The following is a 16,817-nucleotide window of genomic DNA, read 5'->3' as shown; positions in this document are numbered from 1 at the left end:
GGCCACTGCACTGGCTCGGCCTGTGCCCACACCCTGACTTGGGCCTCCGCGTCCACGACCTAGAGGCCTACCCCTACCCCTCAGCATGGTGTATTACCAGTGATTTGATTTCCCAGCCAGGAAATAAATTGGCGCAAGCCTGCTGTTAAACTTAGCTGGCTGCGTATGATTTTTTTTACGTTCTCCACCCAGCACACACGTACCCAGAACGCTGAGGACTGTCAGAGGCAGGCCAAATAGAATTTTTTCCCTTTTTTTTAAAGGAAAGGCCCACTGCGTATATTCAATCAATAATAAATGTGTTGTGGCCCTGCAATGTGTCACATAACTGCAGTGTTGCAGAGTTATTAACTACAGCAGAGCGGTGATTTCCCAGGCAGGAAATAAATTGGCGCAAGCCTGCAGGCCAAATAGAATTTTTTCCCCTTTTTTTTAAAGGAAAGGCCCACTGCGTATATTCAATCAATAATAAATGTGTTGTGGCCCTGCAATGTGTCACAGAACTGCAGTGTTGCAGAGTTATTAACTACAGCAGAGCGGTGATTTCCCAGGCAGGAAATAAATTGGCGCAAGCCTGCAGGCCAAATAGAATTTTTTCCCTTTTTTTTAAAGGAAAGGCCCACTGCGTATATTCAATCAATAATAAATGTGTTGTGGCCCTACAATGTGTCACAGAACTGCAGTGTTGCAGAGTTATTAACTATAGCAGAGCGGTGATTTCCCAGGCAGGAAATAAATTGGCGCAAGCCTGCAGGCCAAATAGAATTTTTTCCCTTTTTTTTTTAAAGGAAAGGCCCACTGCGTATATTCAATCAATAATAAATGTCTTCTGGCCCTGCCTACACAATTCTGTCCCTGTAGTATTACTGCAGAGCGCAATGCTCCGCACGGCCGATTTGGGAAAAAAAAAAAAGTGCAACACTGCTAACTGCAGCCTCCACACTACTGCACACTGTTAGATGTGGCCCTAAGAAGGACCGTTGGGGTTCTTGAAGCCTACACTAACTCCTAACACTCTCCCTGCCTAACCACCACTTCTGTCCCTGTAGTATAACTGCAGGGCGCAATGCTCTGCACGGCCGATTTGGAAAAAAAAAAAAAAGTGCAACACTGCTAACAGCAGCCTCCACACTACTGCACACTGTTAGATGTGGCCCTAAGAAGGACCGTTGGGGTTCTTGAAGCCTAAACTAACTCCTAACGCTCTCCCTACAGCAGCTCCGGCACCAGCAGCACTGTCCCTCAGCTATCTCACAAGGCATCTGAGGCGAGCCGCGGGAGGGGCCGACTTTTATACTCGGGTGACATCTGATCTCCCCAGCCACTCACAGCAAGGGGGTGGTATAGGGCTGGAACATCACAGGGGGAAGTTGTAATGCCTTCCCTATCTTTCAATTGGCCAGAAAAGCGTGCTAACGTCTCAGAGAGGAAACTGAAAGTAACCCGAACATCGCGTGGTACTCGTTACGAGTAACAAGCATCCCGAACACGCTAATATTCGCCCGAGCATCAAGCTCGGACGAGTACGTTCGCTCATCTCTACTTATGAACTTTCATTCGTGATTGCTGCATAGAATGTAATAATTGTCGATTCTGATCATTATTAATGTGAATTTGTTATTTTTGTGACTTTTTGTGTGTGTGAGTGTGAAGGGCCCGTTTGTTATTTATGATATGTGTACTGTTGGAGCACTCATACTGAAGCATGTTTTGTTCTAACAGAGAGCAAGATTACAAAGGGTGGAGCTAGCTGATGTAAGGAAAGGGAGTGAAGAAGAGTAGGTAATGGTTTTGCTATTCCTCAATACAGACCAGATTGGCTTAAAAAGTGTGTATATACATATATATATAAAGACGAAAGCCCTCACTGACTCACTCACTGATTGACTGACTCACCACTAATTCTCCAACTTCCCCGATGTCGTAGAAACATGAAATTTGGTGCGAGCATAGATTATGTCCAAAATAGGAAAAGTAAATGGGTCTCAACTAGATTATTCAAATCTAGCGCAAAAGAACTAGCGTCCAAATTTTACGTACGGAATCCAATTCTCTCACTTCCTGATGTCGTAGAAACTTAAAATTTGGCATGAGCATTGATTATGTCATAAATAGGAAAAGTTAATGGGTCCTAACTTGATTATTCAATACTAAGCGCAAAGAACTAGAGTCCAAATTTTACGTACGGAATCTCTCACTTCCCGATGACGTAGAAACATGAAATTTGGCATGAGCATTGATCATGCCATAAATAGGAAAGGTTTATGGGTCCCAACTCAATTATTTAATTCTAGTGCAAAAGAATAAGCGTCGAAATTTTACGTACATAATCTAAATCTCTCACTTCCCAATGTCATAGAAACATAAAATTTGGCACGAGCATTGAATGTCATAGATAGGAAATGTTTATGGGTCCCAACTCGATTATTCAACTCTAAGCGTAAAAGAATTAGCATCCACATTTTACGTACGGAATCTAATTCTCTCACTTCTTGGTGTAATAGAAACTTGAAATTTGGCACGGGCATTAAATATGACATAAATAGGAAAAATGAATGGGTCCCAACTCGATTATTCAATTCTAAGCACAAAAGAATTAGCGTCTAAATTTTACGTATGGAATCTAATTCTCTCACTTCCCATTGTCATAGAAACGTGAAATTTGGCACGAGCACTGATTATGTCATAAATAGGAAAATCTAATGGGTCCCAACTCGATTATTCACTTCTAAGCACAAAATAAATAGCGTCCAAATTTTACGTACGGAATGTAATTCTCTCACTTCCCGATGTCATAGAAACTTACATTTTGGCACGGGCATTGATTGTGTCATAAATATGAAAAGCTAATGGGTCCCAACTCGATTATTCAATTCGAAGGGCAAAAGAATTGGCGTCTAAATTTTACGTACGCAATCTAATTCTCTCACTTCCCGGTGTCATAGAAACATGAAATTTGGCACAGGCATTGATTATGTCATAAATTGAGTAACTGGGTAACGCAGAGAACTATGCAAAATGGTGAACATATTTTTTTCCCGGTATCTCTAAAGTAACCACGACTTCATAAGATTTTCCGTGTGAACACCAGATAAACACCAGTACCAAATTAACTCGGGCGAAGTCGGGTATATCAGCTAGTCTATATATATAAAGACGAAAGCGCTCACTGACCCACTGACTGACTAGCCACTAATTCTCCAACTTCCTGATGTCGTAGAAACATGAAATTTGGCGCGAGCATAGACTATGTCCAAAATAGGAGAAGTAAATGGGTCCCAACTCAATTAAATCTAATCTAGCACAAAAGAATAAGCATCCAATTTTTACATGCGGAATCTAATTCTCTCACTTCCCGATGTCATAGAAACTTGAAATTTGGCATGAGCATTGATTATGTCATAAATAGGAAAAGTTAATGGGTCCCAATTCGATTATTTAATTCTAGCACAAAAGAATTAGCGTTGAAATTTTACGTACATAATCTAAATCTCTCACTTCCCAATGTCATAGAAACGTAAAATTTGGCACGAGCATTGAATATGTCATAAAAAGGAAAAGCTTATAGGTCCCAACTCAATTATTCAATTCTAGCGCAAAAGAACTAGCATCCAAATTTTACGTACCGAATGTAATTGTCTCACTTTCCGGTGTCATAGAAACGTGAAATTTGGCACGAGCATTGATTATGTCATAAATAGGAAAAGTTAGTGGGTCCCAACTAGATTATTCAATTCTAAGCGCAAAAGAATTAGCGTCCAAATTTTACGTATAGAATCTAATTCTCTCACTTCCCGGTGTCATAGAAACTTGAAAATTGGCATGGGCATTGATTATGTCATAAATAGGAAAAGTTAATGGGTCCCAACTCAATTATTCAATTCTAAGCGCAATAGAATTAGCATCTAAATTTTACATACGGAATCTAATTCTCTCACTTCCCGGTGTCATAGAAACTTGAAAATTGGCACGGGCATTGATTATGTCATAAAAAGGAAAAGTTATTGTGTCCCAACTCGATTATTCAATTCTAAGCGCAAAAGAATTAGCGTCTAAATTTTACATACGTAATCTTATTCTCTCACTTCCCAATTTTATTTTATATGAAGGAAATGTCACATTACCTCCACGTGGTGTTTCCTGGGTAACACAGAGAACTATGCAAAATGGTGAACATATTTTTTTCCTCAGTATCTCTAAAGTAACCACGACTTCATAAGAATTTCCATGTGAACACCAGATAAACACCAGTACCAAATTAACTCGGGCGAAGTCGGGTATATCAGCTAGTCTATATATATATATATATATATATATATAAAGACGAAAGCCTCACTGATTCACTGACTGACTCTCCCCTAATTCTCCAACTTCCCGATGTTGTAGAAACATAAAATTTGGAGCGATTATACATTATGTCAAAATAGGAAAAGTAAATAGGTCCCAACTCGATTATTCTAATCTAGCGCAAAAGAACTAGCGTCCAAATTTTACGTACGGAATCTAATTCTCTCACTTCCCGATGTCATAAAAACTTGAAATTTGGCATGAGCATTGATTATTTCATAAATAGGAAAAGTTAATGGGTCCCAACCTGATTATTTAATTCTAGTGCAAAAGAATTAGCGTCGAAATTTTACGTACATTATCTAAATCTCTCACTTCCCAATGTCATAGAAACGTAAAATTTGGCAAGAGCATTAAATATGTCATAAATAGGAAAAGCTAATGGGTCCCAACTCGAATATTCAATTCTATGCGCAAAAGAATTAGCGTTCAAATTTTACGTACGGAATGTAATTTTCTCACTTCCTGGTCTCATAGAAACGTGAAATTTGGCACGGGCATTGATTATGTCATAAATAGGAAAAGTTAATGGGTCCCAACTTGACTATTCAATTCTATGCGCAAAAGAATTAGCGTCCAAATTTTATGTACGTAATCTAATTCTCTCACCTGAAATTTAGCACGGGCATTGACTATTATGTCATACATAGGAAAAGTTAATGGGTCCGAACTCGATTATTCAATTCTAGCGCAAATGAAGTAGCGTCCAAATTTTACATACGGAATCTAATTCTCTCATTTTTTGGTGTAATAGAAACTTGAAATTTGGCATGAGTATTGATTATGTCATAAATAGGAAAAGCTAATGGGTCCCAACTCCATTACTCAATTCGAAGTGCAAAAGAATTGGCGTCCAAATTTTACGTACGTAATCTAATTCTCTCACTTCCTGATGTCATTTTATATAAAGGAAACGTCGCATGGTTACCTCCACGTGGTGTTTCCTGGGTAACGCAGAGAACTATGCAAAATGGTGAACATATTTTTTTCCCGGTATCTCTAAAGTAACCACGGCTTCATAAGATTTTCCGCGTGAACACCAGATAAACACCAAATTAACGCAATAATTGGTATATATACCAACTAGAGAATGTTGCGACGACACCTTGATGACTCGCGTGTCCAAAAATCTCACCGATTCCTGTTTATAAACAATATTAAATGTCAACCTCTCCTCACAGAATTAGTATCATCAACAAATGACTATAGAGGACCCTGTCTTAGGCCGGCTGCCCACGGCGGAGCGCGTCACGGCGCCCCCCAGAGACCCCCAAACTTACCTGCGGATCCAGTGTCCTCGCTCCCATATGACGTGGCGGCGGTAGGCGGGGAAGCGTTTTCACGCTATCTTCCGCTGTGCTACAGTGGGAGATAGCGTGAACGGACGGCTTCCATTGACTGCAATGGAAGCCATCCGCGCGTACACCTGCGGCAAATAGAGCATGCCGCGGGTGAGGCAGGGTGATTTCACGGTGCGGAATTCCGCACCGTGAGCCCTGAGCTATTAGGTTCAATAGAACCTAATAGCTGCGCGCAACGCAGCGGATTTCCGCCGCGAATTACACGGCGGAAATCCGTCCGTGGGAAGGAGGCCTTATACAAAACATATCAATAAACTTACCCCATACTTCAGCAAGTCTGTAAAACAGACATAAATGAATTGTTCTTCAAAAGGCAACGTAGATACGTTACATATGGGGGGTTACATTGGACCCCATCGCTGTACCCCTTCCCCGACGTACTTCAAAGGGTTGTGTTTGTAGCAATGCTCCTTTCTTAAACTCTAAGTGATGTGGCTCATATTAGACCAGAGGGGCAACAATTTGGGGTGGATTTTCAACTGGTTTCAGAAGACGGAAGATTCTGGAGCGACGAGACGGCGGCTGCACCTCCCAAACCCCAGAGCATCAGTGAGCCGGCGGCCGCGAGGAACGGGGTAAGACTCCTCCGGAGCGCCGGCAGAAGCTGCTGTCCATCAGCAGCTGCTCAGCAGAAGGGGCTCCCAGGACTAAAGACCTCATGGGGGATTCTGGGGCCGCAGGAGGCAGAAAAAGGGGCATTTTGTGGGGATTTGGGGGAAAGCGCTCGTTCTATCAGTTGTGTCACTTATTTATATTCTTCTGGGGGGATTTTGTACGGATTGTAGAAAGTGAATTTGTAGTGGAGGCTGAATAATCCTGATTGTAGCTGGAGATGTTCTCTGCCTTCCGGAGGCTTCTATTCCCAGTCATGGTACAGGCCTGCCAATAGGGGGCGCTGCAGAGGCCTTGTACCATCTCCTCTGTACATCCCAGACTCCCCAGAGGACCGTTACATGGCCGCTAATCTCCTGCACCTCCCCGGGGTCTCCACAAGGGGAAGCTGTGACTCCACATACCTCCACCTGCAGCCGGACAGGAGCCACGTGGTTGTTCTGTGCTTACAGGACCTGTGATGATCTCACCGTCATGTGACCAGTGTGTGGGAGGAGACAAGGGGTCACATGACCAGGTCTCTCCGCTCAGTGGATGCAGGACTCTGCTGTGTGAGGATGTATTCAGAGAGTGGATGGAGCAGAGCCGAGCGTGTGTGAGAGGGAGGAGCAGAGCTGAGTATGTGAGATGGAGAAGCGGAGCCGAGTGTGTGAGACGGAGGAGCGGAGCCGAGTGTGTGTGAGACGGAGGAGCGGAGCCGAGCGTGTGAGAGGGAGGAGCAGAGCTGAGCGTGTGCGAGATGGAGGAGCGGAACCGAGCGTGTGCGAGACGGAGGAGCGGAGCCGAGCGTGTGCGAGACGGAGGAGCAGAGCCGAGCGTGTGCGAGACGGAGGAGCAGAGCCGAGCGTGTGCGAGACGGAGGAGCGGAGCCGAGCGTGTGTGAGAGACGGAGGAGCGGAGCCGAGCGTGTCCGAGACGAAGGAGCGGAGCCGAGCGTGTGCGAGATGGAGGAGCGGAGCCGAGCGTGTGCGAGACGGAGGAGCGGAGCCGAGCGTGTGCGAGACGGAGGAGCGGAGCCGAGCGTGTGCGAGACGGAGGAGCGGAGCCGAGTGTGTGAGATGGAGAAGCGGAGCCGAGTGTGTGAGATGGAGAAGCGGAGCCGAGTGTGTGAGATGGAGAAGCGGAGCCGAGCGTGTGTGAGACGGAGGAGCGGAGCTGAGTATGTGAGATGGAGAAGCGGAGCCGAGTGTGTGTGATGGAGGAGCGGAGCCGAGTGTGTGTGAGACGGAGGAGCGGAGCTAAGTATGTGAGATGGAGAAGCGGAGCCGAGTGTGTGAGACGGAGGAGCGGAGCCGAGCGTGTGTGAGACGGAGGAGCGGAGCCGAGCGTGTGTGAGACGGAGGAGCGGAGCCGAGCGTGTGTGAGACGGAGGAGCGGAGCCGAGCGTGTGTGAGACGGAGGAGCGGAGCCGAGCGTGTGTGAGACGGAGGAGCGGAGCCGAGCGTGTGCGAGACGGAGGTGCGGAGCCGAGCGCGTGTGAGACGGAGGAGCTGAGCCGAGCGTGTGTGAGAGGGAGGAGCAGAGTTGAGCGTGTGTGAGATGGAGGAGCGGAGCCGAGTGTGTGTGAGATGGAGGAGTGGAGCCGAGCGTGTGTGAGATGGAGGAGCGGAGCCGAGCGTGTGTGAGACGGAGGAGCTGAGCCGAGTGTGTGTGAGATGGAGGAGTGGAGCCGAGTGTGTGTGAGATGGAGGAGCGGAGCCGAGTGTGTGTGAGACGGAGGAGCGGAGCCGAGTGTGCGTGAGATGGAGGAGCGGAGCCGAGTGTGTGTGAGAGATGGAGGAGCAGAGCCGAGCGTGTAATGTTCAAGTCTATGACGTTTTTACAGACTGTGCCGGCATACGATATTCCCAATAGGGTGCAACAACACACAGTGGACCCTGGATGTATTCAGAGAGTGGATGGAGCAGAGCCGAGCGTGTGTGAGAGGGAGGAGCAGAGCTGAGTATGTGAGATGGAGAAGCGGAGCCGAGTGTGTGAGACGGAGGAGCGGAGCCGAGTGTGTGTGAGATGGAGGAGTGGAGCCGAGCGTGTGTGAGACGGAGGAGCGGAGCCGAGTGTGTGTGAGATGGAGGAGCGGAGCCGAGTGTGTGTGAGATGGAGGAGTGGAGCTGAGTGTGTGTGAGATGGAGGAGTGGAGCCGACTGTGTGTGAGAAGGAGGAGTGGAGCCGAGGGTGTGTGAGAGATGGAGGAGCGGAGCCGAGCGTGTGTGAGACGGAGGAACGGAGCCGAGCGTGTGTGAGACGGAGGAGCGGAGCCGAGCGTGTGTGAGACGGAGGAGCGGAGCCGAGTGTGCGTGAGATGGAGGAGCGGAGCCGAGTGTGTGTGAGAGATGGAGGAGCAGAGCCGAGCGTGTAATGTTCAAGTCTATGACGTTTTTACAGACTGTGCCGGCATACGATATTCCCAATAGGGTGCAACAACACACAGTGGACCCTGGATGTATTCAGAGAGTGGATGGAGCAGAGCCGAGCGTGTGTGAGAGGGAGGAGCAGAGCTGAGTATGTGAGATGGAGAAGCGGAGCCGAGTGTGTGAGACGGAGGAGCGGAGCCGAGTGTGTGTGAGATGGAGGAGTGGAGCCGAGCGTGTGTGAGACGGAGGAGCGGAGCCGAGTGTGTGTGAGATGGAGGAGCGGAGCCGAGTGTGTGTGAGATGGAGGAGTGGAGCTGAGTGTGTGTGAGATGGAGGAGTGGAGCCGACTGTGTGTGAGAAGGAGGAGTGGAGCCGAGGGTGTGTGAGAGATGGAGGAGCGGAGCCGAGCGTGTGTGAGACGGAGGAACGGAGCCGAGCGTGTGTGAGACGGAGGAGCGGAGCCGAGCGTGTGTGAGACGGAGGAGCGGAGCCGAGCGTGCGTGAGACGGAGGAGCGGAGCCGAGCGTGCGTGAGACGGAGGAGCGGAGCCGAGCGTGTGTGAGACGGAGGAGCGGAGCCGAGCGTGTGTGAGACGGAGGAGTGGAGCCGAGCGTGTGTGAGACGGAGGAGCGGAGCCGAGCGTGTGTGAGACGGAGGAGCGGAGCCGAGTGTGTGTGAGACGGAGGAGCGGAGCCGAGTGTGCGTGAGATGGAGGAGCGGAGCCGAGTGTGTGTGAGAGATGGAGGAGCGGAGCCGAGTGTGTGTGAGAGATGGAGGAGCGGAGCCGAGCGTGTAATGTTCAAGTCTATGACGTTTTTACAGATGGTGCCGGCATACGATATTCCCAATAGGGTGCAACAACACACAGTGGACCCCGGAGTTACACCTGAGATGGGATTTTAATTGTAATTCTTGGTGGGTGTGTCTGTATTTGTGGGATGGTCAGTATTTAATGTGGACACGTCTCTATGTGTGGTATATGCCTGATATAGACCTCAGATATGTCACATGTTTGATTGGACTGCAATAAAGATTTGATTCCCTTTTATGGAAAGCTATTCGTAAGAAGATTGATTCCCCCGTGCGGCCGTGTATCTGTGTTTGGATTCGTTTATGCATTAATGCCTGGAGTCCGGCGTCTGGTCAGGCGTGTGCGGTTGGACTGTTACCTCCCTCGGCTTTTGCTGTTTTTACATGCTGTTGATCTGATTGCCGCAGGGTGTCGGCTATAATAAACAGCTGATACCCAGGCTGTATGAAGAGGGATAGCCCTGTGATCTCTCTTCCTACATACCCGACCCCGCAGGGTGTAACTGTATGTCCTATAGCAGGAAGGTGTTAACCAAGTGGACTGAAATGTTACTCAGGGTTTGCAGGTCACACATTACAAGAAGCTAAGAGTATGCCCTGGTACTGGTACCACGAGGAGAAAAAAGCTTTGAGATCTGGAAAGAACGCGCACTGTGGTGCTTGAGAGAATGGTCCTGCACCGAGGAGGGTAAGAGACGGCGTATTAGTGAGAGCCTGCAGACTCCGGCTGCAAAGTTAATTTACTTGTACAGAGACGCTCCCGAAGGAGTAAGTGCAAAGGACTACATACAAGGATTGTCTGACCATTTGGAGCCACATTGTGATCTTGAACAGCTGGTTGCTGATATTAGGAGGACTCATCAGAAAGAAGGGAAAATGTCCGTTATCATTAATCGGTTCCAGGTTCTTCTATCACGTCTCGTGCCTCATTCAGCTGTGGATGCTGTGAGGACTAATCGGTTAGTGAGAGGATCACTACCTCATCCTCCTCTGCCTCCAGTTTTCAAAGTTTTTTTGCATAAGTTAACAAGGTTGGTGAAGAAACACGAGGCTGATATTCAGTTTTGTGCGCCCAAACCAGTGACAGGTTTTCGCAAGGAAGACTCTCCTGCTAGTTCAAATAAAAGTGATCAAAATGGGCCTTCAGAACCAAAACAACCTAAAGCTCCCCCTCCTGTCTCCTGGTGGAAACTGTCAGGAGGATGGGGACAAAGCAATGCATAGTAGTGTATTTTCTGTACGGAACCGGAGATTTAAGAAAAGAACAGGTCGGCCAAAGCCCAGGGACAATTTTGTCAGCTCTAGGTCTCTTGTTAAAATCACTGTAAATAAACACCGTACCCCTCCCCCACCCCCGCTCTGTTTGACACAGGGTCCCAAGTTACCATTATTTATCGTTCTTTCTATCAGAAGTATTGAGGGAGCATTCTTCAGTCTACCGGGCTAATTGTGAAATTGTGGGGTTTGAACTCAGTGTCATATCCTGTGGATAGAAGCTTATCAGTGATCATAACCGTACCTTATCAGTGATCATAACCGTTTGCCCTGAGGACTCTGCTAACCCCGGTGATACTTGGTACTACTCCCGCCTTACTCGCTTTCTCTCTGACAACTCGCTCCTCGACCCCCTCCAGTCTGGTTTCCGCTCTCTACACTCGATCAAAACTGCCCTTACAAAAGTAACAAATGACCTGATGACTGCAAAGTCGAGAGGTGACTACTACCCACGAATCCTCCTTGATCTCTCTGCTGCATTTTACACTGTCGACCATAATCTCCTTCTCACTATGCTCCACTCTATTGGTCTAAAGAATACTGCTCTCTCCTGGTTCTCTTCCTACCTCTCTGACCGCTCCTTCAGTGTTTCCTTTGCTGGTTCTATTTCTGCTCCACTTTCTTTCGCTGTTGGGGTACCCCAGGGCTCGGTCCTTGGTCCCCTTCTCTTCTCTATTTATACTGCCCCAATTGGACAAACCATCCACAAATTTGGCCTCCAATACCATCTGTATGCTGATGACACCCAACTATACACCTCCTCTCGTGAGATCTCTGGACCATTCCTCCAAAATCCCACAGACTGTCTGTCCGCTGTCTCTAACACTATGTCCTCCCTTTTTCTCAAACTAAACCTCTCTAAAACTGACCTCCTTGTCTTTCCGCCTTCTAACCGACCTCCCCTCAACATCTCCATTCCAGTGTCTGGCACCATCATAACCCCCAGACGGCATGCCCGATGCCTTGGGGTCACACTGGACTCTGACCTCTCCATTACCTCCCACATCCAATCTCTGGCCCAAACATGCCACATGCACCTCAGAAATATTGCTAAAATACGTCTGTTTCTAACCACGGACACGCTAAAGACGCTCGTGGTTGCCCTCATCCATCCCAGCTTGACTACTGCAACTCTCTACTCATCGGCCTCCCCCGCACTGGACTCGCTCCACTCCAATCCATACTAAATGCAGCAGCTAGGCTCATTTTTCTATCCAGTCGTTATTAAGACGCCTCTGCATTATGCCAGTCGCTGCATTGGCTGCCAATCCACTGCAGAACTAAATTTAAACTCCTCTACCTCACTCACAAAGCTCTGCATGGCGCTGCACCACTATACATCGCCTCCCTACTCTCAGTACACCACCCAGCCCGCTCACTGCGATCGGCTAACACACTCAGACTAAACACCCCTGTAATACGAACCTCACATGCTCGCCTACAGGACTTCACCAGAGCTGCACCCATCCTCTGGAATGCTCTACCCCAAGGCATCCGGACAATTCCAGATGCACAAAATTTCAGACGTGCCTTAAAAACGCACCTCTTCAGGGAAGCATACCAAATCTCCTGACCTAGTCCCTTGCCCCTTCCTATGGTGCCCTACCCTGTTTGCTTTCTAATAAATGATCTGTACATGTAATTTCCTATTGCCTGTGTTTCCCACCCCTTGCACCTCCTGTACAACCCCTAACCCATTTGTGTCTAACCCAATGTATCTCACATTGTAATTGTTGTATTGTTTTGCATTTATCCATGCCTGAAAGCGCTGCGGAATAAGTTGGCGCTATACAAATAAAGATTATTTGTCAGGACTCGGGGGCCGGTAAACTGGAGGTCCCTGAAAATACCCGCAACCCCTGTCCCATCCTACTTGCCCCCCTGGGCTAAGCCCCAGGGCGACAACTGGGCGACGGTCCCTACCCTCACTAAGGAAGGGGAAACACTGGGACTAACAGACAGACACTGGAACAAACAACAGCAAGGAGAGTCAGACAATCCGGGTCAGCAACGAGAGGGTACGCGGTACAAGAGGGTCGGGCAAAAGCAACGTCAGGTCAAAAAGCAGAGGGTCAATATCAGGAGTCAGAAATACAAGGTACGCTGGTGTAGCAGGAAATTCAAAACTAACACTGGCACTGGTCTGCAGACACCAGCAGGTTTAAATGTTGTCAGAGCTCCCGCCCCAGCAGCTGATTGGGGCGGGGAGCCTGACAGCAGCTGAGTGCACCCAGCAGCACTGGGGAACCCGCCCCCAGCCCTGCAGGAGGCAGGACAGGAGACACATGTTTGGTTGCCAAGATACCTAGGACGCAACGCGGGACAACACCCACCGTGTCCCTGGCAACCCGGCAGCGAGGTGGAGCCCGGTGGCCAGGGGAGGTGACGAGGACCGGAGCCCCCCTGCGCCGCACAGCAGCCGCACGTGTGACAGGACCGGCGGTGCGGGCACGACGGACCCGCGAACCGCCAGTCCTTACAGTACCCCCCCCTTCTACGGGGGGACACTGGACCCCCACGGCCCGGAGCAGGCTTGAGGGGATAGGCTCTGTGGAACCGTCGAACAAATGGGGGTGCATGTACGTCCCGGGCAGAAATCCATGTACGGTCCTCAGGGCCAAAACCCTTCCAATGTACAAGATATTGCAAAATACCTCTCACGCGCCGAGCATCAATCAAACGCTCTACCTCATACTCCAGTTCCCCCTGTACAAGAGTAGGAGAGGGCGGGCTCTGGGCGGGCAGAACTGGGGTTACATATTTCTTCAGCAGCCCCTTGTGGAAGACGTCACGAATCTTCCACGACTGCTGAAGAGAGAGTCTGTACGCAACAGGATTGATCACCTGGGAGATGGTGAACGGACCAACAAAGCGGGGAGCCAGCTTTAGGGATGGGACCTTGAGTCTCAAATTTTTTGAGGCCAGTAATACCTGCTCCCCAACCACAAATGGTGCAGAGATCGTGCGTCTTTTATTAGCTTGACCAAGAAGTTTATCCTGGGAACCCTGAAGGTTCTTACGAACCTGGGCCCAAACTGTGCACAGTTCATTAATGGCAGAGTCCACAGACGGCGTGTCAGTAACTGAGGGAGAAAAAGAAAATCGAGGATGGAAACCATAATTACAAAAGAACAGTGACACATGAGAAGACGAATTTACATGGTTGTTAATGGCAAACTCGGCGAGAGGTAGGAAGTTAACCCACAGATGTTGATTGTCAGAAACGAACAGTCGCAGGTATTGGATTAATTCTTGATTCATCCTCTCAGTTTGCCCATTCGACTCGGGATGAAAAGCAGACGAAAAGGACAAACCAATATTCAATTTCCTGCAGAAAGCTCGCCAGAAGCAAGCAACAAACTGTACACCTCTATCTGAGACCACGTCCTCAGGAACCCCATGCAACCGCACCACCTCCTTAATAAACATGTCAGATAACAGTTTGGCGTTTGGTAACTTGCTTAGAGGAACGAAATGTGCCATTTTGGAGAACCGATCTACAATGACCCAAATGACCGTATTCCCCTGTGACGGCGGCAAATCTGTGATGAAGTCCATGGACAGGTGTGTCCAGGGCCTGGACGGAATGGGCAAGGGAAGAAGAGGCCCCTCAGGATGTCCTCTGACACTCTTCCCCCTGGCGCACACTGGACAAGCAGTGACAAACGCCCGAATGTCCCTACTCATATGAGGCCACCAATAAGTTCTGGAAAGTAATTCCTGAGTTCCCCGGATACCGGGGTGCCCCGCAAGGACCGAGGCATGCGTCTCTTCTAGCACCTTCAACCTTAATGGTAAGGGAACAAAGAGTTTGCCTTCTGGAAGTGCTTTAGGAGCTGATTGCTGCGCAGCCTGAATTAGCGGCGAGAGGTCAGAGGAGACAGCTGCGAGAACCACCCCAGGGGAAAGGATAGTCTCAGGCTCCGACTCGGGAGGTTCCGGAATACCAAAACTCCTAGATAGGGCATCTGCCTTAAAATTCTTTGAACCAGGTCGGTAAGTAACCAGAAAATTAAAACGAGAAAAGAAAAGAGCCCAACGAGCTTGTCGAGCATTCAACCTTTTAGCAGAATCTAAATATATAAGGTTCTTATGGTCTGTGAGTACCATGATCTGATGGCGTGCTCCCTCCAAAAAATGCCTCCACTCCTCGATCGCCCATTTTATAGCAAGTAACTCACGATTGCCTATATCATCATTTTGTTCAGAAGGGGAAAATTTTCTAGAAAAGTAAGCGCACGGTCTAAGATTTGTGAGTGTAGACGGCCCCTGAGAAAGTACCGCCCCTACTCCAAACTCAGAGGCATCCACCTCCACCACAAACGGGCATGACAGGTCTGGTTGGACAAGAACAGGTGCGGAGGAAAAGGCAGCTTTCAGGGTAGCAAAGGCCGCCAGCGCATCTAGAGACCAGGTACTGACCTCTGCCCCTTTCCTGGTGAGATCCGTTAAGGGTTTAGCCACCACAGAAAAGTTCTTAATGAACTTCCGGTAATAATTAGCGAAGCCCAAGAAGCGCTGGAGGGCCTTTAGAGTGACTGGTTGGGCCCACTCTGTGATGGCTTTCACCTTCCCCGGATCCATCTGGATATCCCATGGAGTAATGATATACCCTAAAAGGGTTATCTTCTGCACCCCAAAAACACATTTTTCAAGCTTAGCAAACAGCTGGTTAGCCGTGAGTCGAGTCAGGACCGTTTGAACATATACCTGGTGTGTCTCCCAGTCGGAGGAAAAGATCAGAATATCATCTAGATACACTATGACGAACACCCACATGATGTCCTGAAAAACTGAGTTAATGAACCCTTGAAATATAGCAGGGGCGTTACACAACCCAAAAGGCATGACCAGGTACTCAAAGTGACCGAGGGGCGTATTGAATGCTGTCTTCCACTCATCCCCCTCCTGAATACGAATGAGGTTGTAAGCTCCCCTTAGGTCGAGTTTAGAGAACCACTGGGCATCGGTGACCTGGTTGAGGAGGTCAGGGATGAGCAGAAGGGCGTACTGGTTCCTGACAGTGATTTTGTTTAGCTCCCTGTAATCAATACAGGGTCTGAGACCCCCATCCTTTTTCTCCACAAAGAAGAAACCAGCCCTTACTGGAGACTCAGAGGGCTGGATGTGCCCCCAGGACAAACTATCCTGGATATACTCCTTCATAGACTCCCTCTCCGGAATTGTAACATTATAGATGCGACCTTTAGGAAGTTTGGCCCCCGGAATTAACTCTATCTTACAATCCCATTCTCTATGGGAGAGTAAGGCTTCTGATAGCTGTTTAGAAAAGACATCCGCAAACTCGGAGAGGTAGTCAGGTAGTTCAACTCCCTCGCAGGTGGAGACACCCACCCCCACTGGGCGCACGTGGCTGTCACAGCAAGAACCCCACTTGACCAGTTCCAACGTGTCCCAGTTAATTACAGGGTTGTGCTCCCTTAGCCAGGGTAGCCCCAGCACAACATCCACAGACAGGTTCTTCATAACCAAAAATGTACAGGACTCCGTATGTAAGGCACCAATAGTGAACTGTAACTCCGGGGTAACCAGATTTACAAGACCAGCCTGCAAGGGAGTAGAGTCGACACCAGAGACCAGGATAGGGGGGTCTACACGGAAAAAATACTCAGACAGTTTAGCAACAAAATCGAAATTAACAAAATTAGCAGCAGCTCCAGAATCAAGAAACGCTTGCCCAGCACGGTAGAAAGACCGGAATTCTAAGGTGCAGGGCAGCAACATTTTAGACCTTACAGGGAGTACCTTAGCTCCTAGACAGTCCTCCCGACAACTGCCTAGGAGCGGAAGTTTTCCTGACCGCGGCTTTTTCTTGCAGGTCACAATGCGATGACCCGGCTCCCCACAGTAGAGACAGAGGTTCATCCTGAGATGATATTCCCGACATTGCTTTGGGGTCATGGTTCCCAGCTCCATGAGTTCTGTGGAGGAAGAGCTTAAGGTCGGAACCACCGAAGATGTAGACATACGGACAGGGCTGGTCCGAGTCGAGCGTCTGGCCCTCAAGCGTCGGTCAGCCCGTATGGCCAGAGACATGGCT

At 48.7% G+C, this 16,817-nt stretch overlaps 1 protein-coding gene across 1 annotated transcript in view; it reads right to left on the bottom strand.

Moving 5' to 3' along the window:
* LOC136626719 (zinc finger protein 208-like) overlaps positions 1–16,817 on the bottom strand; it is a 214,852-nt gene that overhangs the window by 89,005 nt on the left and 109,030 nt on the right. Inside the window, exons 12-14 of the mRNA XM_066601725.1 lie at positions 16,578–16,698; positions 13,411–13,600; positions 5,969–5,985 (exon numbers count right to left, since the gene is read on the bottom strand). Of these exons, the coding sequence (XP_066457822.1) occupies positions 5,969–5,985; positions 13,411–13,600; positions 16,578–16,698 (328 nt within the window). The remainder of the gene's footprint in view (positions 1–5,968; positions 5,986–13,410; positions 13,601–16,577; positions 16,699–16,817) is intronic.

The sequence above is a fragment of the Eleutherodactylus coqui genome, chromosome 4 (assembly GCF_035609145.1).
Source record: "Eleutherodactylus coqui strain aEleCoq1 chromosome 4, aEleCoq1.hap1, whole genome shotgun sequence".
In the NCBI taxonomy this organism is placed as follows: Eukaryota; Metazoa; Chordata; class Amphibia; order Anura; family Eleutherodactylidae; genus Eleutherodactylus; species Eleutherodactylus coqui.
The sequence above is the reverse complement of the archived record's forward strand: the minus strand, read 5'-3'. Positions and strand labels throughout refer to the sequence as shown.